At 37.6% G+C, this 11,734-nt stretch overlaps 1 protein-coding gene across 1 annotated transcript in view; it reads right to left on the reverse strand.

Moving 5' to 3' along the window:
• The window catches only part of MTMR6 (myotubularin related protein 6), a 79,664-nt gene that overhangs the window by 14,183 nt on the left and 53,747 nt on the right, over nt 1-11,734 (reverse strand). The window contains exons 6-8 of the mRNA XM_042781170.1: nt 7,709-7,843; nt 5,695-5,808; nt 4,045-4,177 (exon numbers count right to left, since the gene is read on the reverse strand). Of these exons, the coding sequence (XP_042637104.1) occupies nt 4,045-4,177; nt 5,695-5,808; nt 7,709-7,843 (382 nt within the window). The remainder of the gene's footprint in view (nt 1-4,044; nt 4,178-5,694; nt 5,809-7,708; nt 7,844-11,734) is intronic.

Here is an 11,734-nt window from a genome sequence, read left to right on the forward strand (position 1 = left end):
CTACAGGGAAAGAGAAGAGGAGAACAAAATAAATAGGCAAGACTCTTTATAAAGAAAAGATGCTACTAGAAGCTCAATACTGGATTTTTTTTGGTATATTTTCCCACCATTTCTTACACTTTAATATTCCAATCTCCTTAAAAAAAAAAATTGTAGCACAAGTGTTTAACTAAAAGTAGTATGGTATCTTACTTTTTAAAATGTCACACCATGACTAGAAAGATACTTTACTATTTAAAAAGAACAGTATTACCATACATGAATTTTCACTGGACTGCCTATTCAGGAATATCTACTTAACCCCTGTAATTCCACTGTCCACTACAGTGACTTAATGCAGCTACTGAACAGTTAAAACATAGCTGGTACAGACTGAGATGCACTGGAAGTGTAAAATACACGCAGGATTTCTAAGACTTGATTGTTTAAAAAAGTAAAATATTTTATTACTCATATTTGTCATATTGACTACATGTTAAGTGGGCACTGGCAGGCACGTGTCGGGGCACCTGAGGGCAGCGCCAGTAAGCATCAGTGAGCCGGGAGGGGCAGACAGAGCAGCTGCAGGAGGCCGGGAAGTGAGTGGAATGGTTTGGAACAACTAAGGAAGACAAACTTGTCTGTCACTTTGTCTTATGGTGGTGGCTCGTGTGTTGCTGTGAGGCTGAAGGCTATGCCACCAGTGTTTCAAACACCAGCAGGGTTACCCGTGGTGGCTTCAGTGGAGCTTCCAGACTAAGACAGACTCGGAAGAAGGAAGAGGCCATCCATTTCTCAAAAAATTGACCAGTGAAAACCTTATGAATAGCAGTGAAACACTGTCTGATATATCATTGGGAAACTTTATGAACAGCCCTGAAATATTAGCAATATAGTGCCAGAAGATGAGCCCCTCAGGTCAGAAGGCACTCACAATAGGACTGAGGAAGAGCTGCCTCCTCAGAGTAGAGCTGACCATAATGATGAGGAAAGAGTAAAGCTTTCAGAACCTTCATTTGCTGATGCAGCATGTCTCAAGATAAGAAGAAACAGCTGTAAACATCCATTAATAATCAGAACATGGAATGTACAAAGTATGAACCTGGGAAAATGGGAAGTTGTCAGAAAAGAAATGGAACACATAAAGATCGACATCTTAAGCATTAGTGAGCTGAAATGAACTGGTTTTGGTCATTCCGAATCAGAGAACCATGTGATCTACTGTGCCAGGAATGACAAATTGAAGAGGAATGGAGTGGCATTCATCATTACAAAGAATGTTTCAAGACCTGTCCTGAAGTACAGTGTTGTCAGTGATAGGATAATATCCATATGCCTACAAGGAAGACCAGTTAATACTACTATTATTCAAATTTACACACCAGCCACCAAAGCCAAAGATGAGGAAATTGAAGACTTTTACCAACTTCTGCACTCTGAAATTGACCAAACATGCAATCAAGATGTGGTGATTAGAATGCAAAAGCTGGACACAAAGAAGAATCACTGGTAGTTGGAAAATATGGCCTTCGTAATAGAAATGACGCTGGAGATCGCATGATAGAATTTTACAAGATCAACAACTTATTTGTTGCAAATACCTTTTTTCAACAACACAAATGGTGGCTATACACATGGACTTTGCCAGATGGAGTACACAGGAATCTGATCAACTACATCTGTGGTAAGAGGTTATGGAGAAACTCAACATCTTCAGCCAAAACAAGGCCAGGAGCTGACTGTGGAACAGATCATCAACTGCTCATATGCAAGTTCAAGTTGAAGCTGAAAACAATTAAACACGTCCATGAGAGCCAAAACATGACCTTGATTATATTCCGCCTGAATTTAGAGACCATCTAAAGAACAGATTTGATCATTGAACACCAATGACCAAACACCAGAAGAATTGTGGGATGACATAAAGAACATCATCCATGAAGAAAGCAAAAGGTCACTAAAAAGATAGGAAAGGAAGAAAAGACCAAAATGGATGTCAGAAGAGACTCTGAAACTTGGCCTTGAATGGAGAGTAGCTAAAGCAAATAGAAGTATCGATAAAAGAGCTGAACAGAAGATTTCAAAGAACAGCTCAAGAAGACAAAATAAATTATTATAATGAAGTGTACAAAGACCTGGAGTTAGAAAACCAAAAGGGAAGAACACGCTTGGCATTTCTCAAGCTGAAAGAACTGAAGGAAAAATTTAAGCCTCTAATTACAATATTGAAAGATTCCTTGGGCAATATGTTGAATGATGCAGGCAAAAGAAGATAGAGGGTATACACAGAGTCACTGGACCAAAAAGAACTGGTAGATGATCATCCATTTCAGGAGGTGGCATATGATCAAGAACCAATGGTAATGAAGGAAAATGTCGAAGCTTCACTGAAGGAATTGGCGAAGAACAAGGCTCCAGGAATTGACAGAACATCCACTGAAATGTTTCAACAAAGGGATGCCCACTGGAGGGACTCACTCGGCTATGCCAAGAGATTTGGAAGACAGCTACCTGGCCAACTGACTGGAAGAGATCTATATTTGTACCCATTCCAAAGAAAGGTGATCCCACAGAATGTGAAAATTATCAAACAGTATCATTGATATCACACGCAAGTAAAATCTTACTGAAGATAATTCAAAACGGGCTGCAGCAGTATACTGACAAAGAACTTGCAGAAATGCACGCTGGATTCAGAAGAGGACATGGAACAAGGGATATCATAGCTGTTATCAGATGGATCTTGGCTCAAAGCAAAGAATACCAGAAAGATGTTCACTTGTGTTTTATTAACTATACAAAGGCATTTGATTGTGTAGATCATAACAAATTATGGATAACACTGAGAAGAATGGGAATTCCAGAACACTTGACTGTACTCATGAGAAACCTGTCCACAGACCAGAAAGCTGTTGTTCAAATAGAACAAAAAGATACTACATGGCTTAAAATCAGGAAGGGAGTGCATCAGGGTTGCATCCTTTCCCCATACTTATTCAATCTATATGCTGAGCAAATAATCCAAGAAGCTAGACTATATGAAGAAGAACGTGGCATCAGGACTGGAGGAAGGCTCATTAACAACCTGAAATACGCATATGACACAACACTGCTTGCTGAAAGTAAGGATGACTTATAGCACTTACTGATGAAGATTAAACACTTCAATCTTTAATTGTTGTATTAGACATTTATACAGTATGGATTATACCTCAATGTAAAGAAAACAAAAATCCTTACAACTGGACCAATAAGCAGCATTACAATAAATGGAGAAAAGAATGAAGTTGTCAAAGACTTCATATTGCTTGGTTCTACAATCAACACCAATGGAAGCAGCAGTCAAGATATCAAAAGACATATTGCATTGGGCAAATTTGCTGCAAAAGACCTCTTTAAAGTGCTGAAGAGCAAAGATATCTCCTTGAAGACTAAGATGCATTGAACCCAAATGATGGTATTTTTCAATTGCCTCACATGCATATGAGAGCTGGGCAATGAATAAGGAAGACTAAAGAAGAGTTGATGCTTTTGAGTCATGGTGTTGGCAAAAAATATTGAAAGCACCATGAAGAACTAACAAATCTGTCCTGGAAGAAGTACAGCCAGAATGCTCCTTGGAAGTGAGAATGGCCAGACTTCGTCTCACCTACTTTGGTCATATTGTCAGAAGGGACCATTCCCTAGAGAAGGATATCATGCTTGGTTAAATGGAGGGTCAACAAGAAACGGGAAGGCCCTCAACAAGATGAATTGACACAGCGGCAGTAACGATGGGCTAAAGTATAGTAGGGATCATGAGGCTGGCACAGGACCGGTCAGTGTTTCGTTCTGTTGTACCTAAGGTTGCTATGAGTAGGAGACGACTCGACGGCACATAACAACATATGTTGAGAGAATGTTTTTATTTTGGGGTTAAATAAATATATTTTAATTCACTTTCATGTGTTGCTTTTTAGGTCTTGAAAATTTAAAAAATAAATTTTTAATTTAATTTAATATTATTATGACTAGTATTATATTTCTACTGGACAAAGCTGCCTAGAAAATAAGCAGGAATCATACCTTCCAATAATTTCTGAAGGCTGGATCTCATGACATGAATATTTTCAATCCCAACAAACTGAAATCTAATGTTAGAATAGTTGTCTTCATTTTCATAACCTTTTCCAGCTGCTCTGTTGGCCATAGCATTCAGCTAAAGTAAAAAAAAAATTAGAAATTTAAAGACAAATTACTTTTATCTTTTAACTTAGCTTATCAAAATGTCTTGTGAACACTTGATTCTTGATATGCGATAATTTAGTGTGCAGAGTTTAAAGAAATTCATCAAAACTAAATAAGCTACTTCTTTTTAATAAGTAAAAATGTCACACATTAGTAATGGTAAGGAAGGATACTAAAAAACAACAATATGATTACTATATAATGGAAAGGTCCAGACAGGAACTTCCACACAAGTAATTAATGAAGCTAATTCATTTATACCTTTAGCAAGTTCTCCATATGTTTGTAACATCTCACATTCTAAAATATAAAAACGTCTCCTACGTAAATCCTAAGTGATTCAGAGATTGGCAGATCTGACCAGCTTTACTTCTGCAGAATCAATCTATGAGATTCACTGCAGCACAAGCTTAAAGTGCTAGATCATTTATAAAGCCACAGAGAGCCCAAAATATGACTCAGATCACTTGAGGTCCCCCACAGTAGAGATTACCGCAAGCCCAAAGAGTGAACAGTGCAGCATCTACTCCTCTATCCTGATATACCTCCAAGAAGTGAGCCCAAAATACACTGATTTCTAGAACACAAACCAACTGCCTGTTGGCCCGTCACCAGAGGTTCACTTAGGCTTTGGCATGTTTAATTCTTTGCAAACAGGATTTGTAGTACAGTAAAACTAGCAAAAGCCAGAACTTGTTTAAAGTGGAAACCTGTCAGAGAAGGAAAACTCAAATATTTCCCACTCACAGAGGACAACAGAAAGTGGTAAGAATGTACCCTAAGGCAGAAAACTTGCCAGACCTGGAAAAACAAAGCAGTCTGTGAGTTCCGGCTCTCACAGGTTTCAATGTACAATTTATTAAACATTCTTATGAACTTGAATGAAATAGAACCTAAACTGAAAGAAAAAAGTATTTTTCCATTCATTGGTTTAGGGTTCCAGGCTGGTAACAAGTACTGACTCACTGGTTATGCAGCACAGACAATAACTAAAGCAAAATTAAGAGCTTCCTGTTAACTATGCTTGCCCATGATTACTACATTTTAAGGCTGATGATTAAAACAATCATAGAACGACGTATTTTCTGTGTAGAAGAAAATTACACAAATAAGAGGTGTCAGATCCTGAGAAACAAATCACCCTCGGACTTCATCTTCAGAAAGTCGCATAGTATAACCACCTTTTGTATTTATCTACTATTACCTAAAAATACTTCTAATTAATCCACCCAGATTATATAAAGAAGTAAATCAAAGATTTTTCTTAAATCTTTGTTAAGATGTTACCAATATTTTTGACTCCCAAGCAAGTCTTTTCAAAATTAGTAACTACCAAATTTATAGATACCCTTTCTAATTTTAAAATACTTCTAATTCACTGAAATTAATCCACTTCCTCCATTATCTTTTGTCACGAGATTGCAGAATGATGAGAACGATCATTCCCGTCACAAAGCTGCCTAAAAGTGTGTGTTCTAAATCGCTCACTCGCTTTTTCTCATCGCCTTTTCTTATTTCCTCATCATTCCAGATTTTTGAAGAAATCATCACTATTATTCTGTCAATGTCCTTTTGTGTAGCCCACCAGCTCTGCATGCGATGCTATAATAAAAATTAAAAGTAATGTTAGCTACTATCATGGAGAAGTTTAATTAGTTTAGGTTTAGGATCCTATAATGAATGTTTAACTGTTGTTAATAAAGAAAACAAAGGGTTCTGACATTTGCCCTGATGATAAAAATTTAATCTTAGACTACAAATGTGTAACACAACAAGCACTTCAATATTTATTATTGTTTAGCTCAGTATTTCCTAAGTTAATTCACTGTTTTCCTCATTTTCTTGATTATTTGTAATTAAGGTCCACTGTTTTCACACAAAGTATGTTGTCAATTAAAAATTGTGTAAAGAATAATAATAAGAATTGGTAATTTTTCACAACACTCACTGTTTAACATTTCTTCACAGTAATGTAAGACACACAAAAAAACAAGAGCTTAGCGTTCCTAAATCCATACATATATGAAGACATAGGAGACAGGACATAAGACATTTCCAAGTTGATCTTTAAATGACAAATGCTGGCATTTTACAACAGTGTGTGTGTACACATACCCAGTGTCTCACTTTAATCTCTGAGGTTCTCACCACCTCTAAGGCAACAAAGAACAGTGAAAAATGCATTAGAGAATATTTTTTAAAGGGGAAGTAGTTACTGCTTCGTGTTACTCTATGGATTCTAAAAGAAGAATACTGCCTGACATTTCACTGTTTTTCTGTACATAATATGTCTTTTTTTTCCCCTCTGTTTAGGGTGTTCTCTTTATCTTTGGCTTTCATCAGTATGAAATATTTTATTTTTGCTTTGTGTTAGCTCTGCTTCTTGGATCTGTGGTTTGATGCCCTTCATTATTTTTGGAAAATTCTTGGTAACTATCTCTTCAAATATTTCTCTCTCTCTTCTTCTGTGACTCCAACAATACATACATTAGACTATATGATCTGGTTCCATATCTCTTGCATGTACTGATCTATTTCGTTTTTGCAGCTCAGTAACTTTTCCTGACCCATCTTCAAGCTAATGTATTATTTCCTCAGCTGGGTTGACTCTACTGATAAGCCTGGTAAAGGTACTTGTACCATGCTTTTTATTTCTAGAATTTCCCACTGACTCTTTCACTGAATTTCCATCACTCTGCTCAAATAATTACTGGTACATGCAACAACATAGAGAAATATCAAATGAACTATGCTACGTGAAAGAAGCCAGTCTTGAGAAATTACCCACTGTATGATGCCACTTGTATGACATTCTGGCATAGATAAAACAGAGTATAAGGGAAGAAAACAGTCCAGTGGCTAGTAAGGTGGGGGAGGGGCAGGAAGGACTTATGAGGGGTGATGGCACTGCTCTAGCTCCTGACTGTGGTGGTAATAGTAGCTGCATGAGTGTATGTGTGTGAAAACTCACACAAGGTGAAACCTTACTGTCTGTAAATCAAAACAAAATTAAAAAACTGTAAGACCCAAAAACTTTTTCTTAGATTTGACTCTAAAACTCATTTGGCAGTACAACTTAATGCAAATTTATCTTTAGTCTTTATTTACCTTCACTTAGTAAAAATACCACCTATGTTTAAATTTAGCATATTAATGTTTGATTACAGATTGTTGCCCCAGGTCTGCCAATGGATTTACGTGATACACAATATATATATATTCTATGTCAGCTTCTAAACTCCTCAAAAATTCTGAATTTGGGATAAGGGGTTTGTAGACCTGTATTACATTTCATCAGCCGGAGAAAGTTACTTACAATATAACTTTAAGAATGTCAAAATACAATGTTCAAATAACTCCAATAATTTCCTTAATATCATTAGCATTGATTAATTTGAAATCAGGATTCAGATATTTTAAATATAGGCAAATGTATGAATGCGTATTGATAACATAATAAGGATAACCACGCTAACACACTGTGCAGTGTTCAGACACGTACTTTGGGCCTGGTGTCCATGACGTACATATAGCGGTTGACGGGATTGGCTTTACTGACAGCTTGAAGCAGATGCTCATCCTCCAGGCACCTGGCACTGAACCCTGACAGCGGTTGGCTACATCGACAAATGGCAGCCTAGTTTTACAAAGACAGGAAACAGATTATCCGAAAAGTTCTACATGTCTCAAAAATGCTTATAAGAAAAAGAATTATTAAAATTAAATATGCAGTCTGTTTAGCAGTTGGCAGGACAGTTAGAAGGCATTAACATTTAAATACTGTTTCATTACCTTAATGTTCCTTAAGCTTTCCCATTATTCTCAAATCCTAAGAAACCTAAATACAATCTTTCTAGTTTGATGAAAAAAAAACACCTGGTTGATTTTTGATTAAATAACCTACCATTAAGATACACGGATTTTGTGCTCTGTTTAGATTACAGGGTACTTCAGCACAAATTCAAGCAAGGAATTAGTCAATACAGGAGAACAAGATTTTTTAAGTAGCAACATTTGAACTTTTACTTTCCAAATGCTTTCAGATCTCTAAACCAAAAAAACCAAATCCACTGCCACTGAGTCAATTCCGACTCATGGCAACCCCAGTGTCACATATTAAAATCGAGTTCTGTAGGGTTTTCTTGGCTATAACCTTTACAAAAGCAAATCACAGGCCTTTCTTCCACATTGCTGCTGCATGGGTTCAAACTGCCAACCTTTCAGTTAGTGGTCAAGCATAAACCATTTGCAACCCCCCAGCGGTCTTTTTTCAGATCTCTAATTGGAATGTAATGGGCTAGAAATCAGAAATCTCAACATCAAATGAGAAAAATTAGCTTCACTCAAATTTGGATTACAATATAATTAATCCAAGAGGGTGAACATTTCTATAAAGAAACAGGCCAAATGTTCATCAACAAATGAATGGATAAATAAAATGTGATATACACATACAAGGGAATATTCAACTATCAAAAGGAATAAAGTACTGGGACAACTGGGGCATGTTAAGAAGCCAAACACAAAAGTCACACAGCATGATTCCAAAATAAAATATTCAGACTAAGTCAATCTATAGAAGAATTCATTCTGGTGGCTGTCATAGGTTGGGGATAGGAAGAGTTGCGGAGTAAGCATAACAGGTGCAGGGTTTCCTTTTGTTGCTATTGTTGGTAGGTGCTGTCAAGTCAGCTCTAACTCACAGCCATGCTATGTACAATAGAACGAGACCAGGCCCACTGGGTTTCCTTTCAGAGTGATGAAAATGCTTTGGAACTGGTCAGAGATGGTGGCAGCACAACTCAGTGAATGTACAATGCCATTCAATTGTTCACTTTTAAAAGCAGCAGTGGATAGCTAAATCTGCGATCAGACAAGTTTATAACATTTCCATTTACAGTTTAGCCTCATGGTTCTCAGCTGGGGGTGACTTTGCCCCATCTCGGACTCTCTTCCCTCCACCTCCCCGCCCCATGGATGCTGGACAGTGTCTGGGGGCAGTCTGGCTCTCACAGCTAGGGGCAGGGAAGCTCCTGGCATTTAGTGGATAAAAGCCAAGGATGGTGATAAACATCTTACAACGCACAATATCAGCCCTTCACAACCTAGAATTATCTGGTCCAGAGTGCCAACAGAGCCACTGTGGAAAAACACTAGTTTAGACCCCTACTGTTAGGAACACACGTAATTATTTGATTGAAAATACTCAGAATATTTTACCATGGCACAGCAAAAAATAAAACATTCAAGAGATGAAATACAGTTGAGGAAATCTTCCAGAAAACAGAAAGTGATGGGAAACAGGAGAGATCCTTAAGAAAAATGGAGGATTATGGCAGGAAGCCCAGCTGCCAATTAACACATATTAAAAAATAATTTTAAAAATAGTAATAAAGAGACTGGAGGAAGTTACCAAAGAAATAGTGGAGACACAACTTCTGAAAACTGAGACTTGAGTTTCCAGGCTAAATTAGAAGACATGCCAAGCTCTTGTCACTCTGAACTTTCAGAACACTGGGAAGAAAGAAGATTCTAACAGCTTCCAGTGGGGAAAGGTCAGACACAAGGGGACGTGAATGAGAAATGGCAGCAACTCCTCAACTTACTAGCTGTGGGACAAGGGGAAATCATTTATTCTCTTTTAACTTCAGTTTCCATTTGAAAGCTATAGGTAATAACAGAATCTACCTTATAAACTTATTAAGAGGACTTCATATATGTAAAGCATGCAACATACAACATCCCTGGCCTACAGTTAGTAGGCTACACAAACAAAACCAAAACCAAATTCACTGCCATCGAGTCAGTTCTGACTCACAGCAACCCCCACTGTGTTTCTGAGGCTGTAAATCTTCCTTCTGCAGAGAGGCTGGTGGGTTTGAACTGCTGACCTTCTAGTTAGCAACGAAATGTCTTATCCACTATGCCACCAGAGATTCTTAGGCTACACAGGTAAACTTTTATCACTACTGTAATGCGCAATACCTATTATAGGGCTTCAGAATAAAGATACTTTCTCCACTTCTACACAATGCAAAATCCTTCCAATATGAAGAACCTACTCTTAAGATCCTAGGCATTAGTGAGCAGAAATGGACTGTTTTTGGCCATTTTAAATCAGACAACCATATGATCTACAATGCTGGGAATGACAAATTAAAGAGGAATGGTGTAGCATTCATTGTCACAAAGACTGTTTCAAGATCTATCCTCAAGTACAATGCTGTCAGTGACAAGATAATATCCATACGCCTATAAGTAAGTCCAGTTAACACTAAAAAACCAAAAACCAAACTCACTGCCATCGAGTCATTTCTGACTCACAGCAACGTCCACTGGGTTTCTGAGGCTGAAATCTTTATGGAAATAGATCACCCAGTCCTCCTTCCACGGTGCAGCTAGTAGGTTTGAACTGCTGACCTTATGGTTAGCAGTCAAATGCTTTATCCATTAAGCCATCAGAGCTCCTTATACTATTATGATTCAAATTTACACACCAACCACCAAAGCCAAAGCCAAAGATGAGGAAATTGAAGATTTTACCAACTTCTGCAGTCTGAAATTGACCAAACATGCAATCAAGATATGCTGATTATCACTGGTGACTGGAATGCAAAAGTTGGAAACAAAGAAGAATCACCAGTAGTTGGAAAATATGGCCTTGGAAATAGAAATAACATTGGAGATCACATGACAGAATTTTGCAAGACCAATGATTTATTCATTGCAAATACCTTTTGTCAATAACACAAACGATGGCTACACAAATGGACTTCACCAGATGGAGTACACAGGAATCATATCAACTACATTTGTGGAAAGAGGCAATGGAGAAGCTCAATATGTTCAGCCAAAACAAGGCCAGGAGCTGACTGTGGAACAGACCATTAGTTGCTCAGATGTAAGTTCAAGCTGAATCTGAAGACAATTAAAACAACTCCATGAGAGCCAAAATATGACCTTGGTAATATCCCTCCTGAATATAGAGACCATCTAAAGAAAAGATTTGATGCACTGAACACCAGTAACCAAAAACCAGAGGTATTGTGGGATGACATCAAGAACATCATCCATGAAGAAAACAAAAGGTCATTAAAAAGACAGGAAAGGCACAAAAGCCCAAAATGGACGTCAGAAGAGACTGTGAAACTTGGCCTTCAATGGAAAGTACCTAAAGCAAAGGGAAGAAATGACAAGATCAAAGAGCTGAACAGAAGATTTCAAAGAGAAATTTCATAATTTCCACATTCTGTGAGATCACGAGAAGACAAAGCCAATTACTATAATGAAATATGCAAAGACCTGGAGTTATAAAAGGGAAGAATACACTCAGCATTTTTCAAGCTGAAAGAACTGAGGGAAAAAATTCACCCCTCAAGTTCCAATACTGAAATATTTTATAGGCAAAACACTGAATGATACAGGAAACATCAAAAGAAGATGGAAGGAATATACACTAACTGTACCAAAAAGAGGGAGCTCTGGTAGCATAGTGCCTAAGGCACTTGACTGCTAACCAGAAGGCTGG

This window comes from Orycteropus afer, unplaced genomic scaffold, assembly GCF_000298275.1.
Source record: "Orycteropus afer afer isolate SDZICR_OR568_19922 unplaced genomic scaffold, OryAfe1.0 scaffold00092, whole genome shotgun sequence".
Taxonomy (NCBI): domain Eukaryota; kingdom Metazoa; phylum Chordata; class Mammalia; order Tubulidentata; family Orycteropodidae; genus Orycteropus; species Orycteropus afer.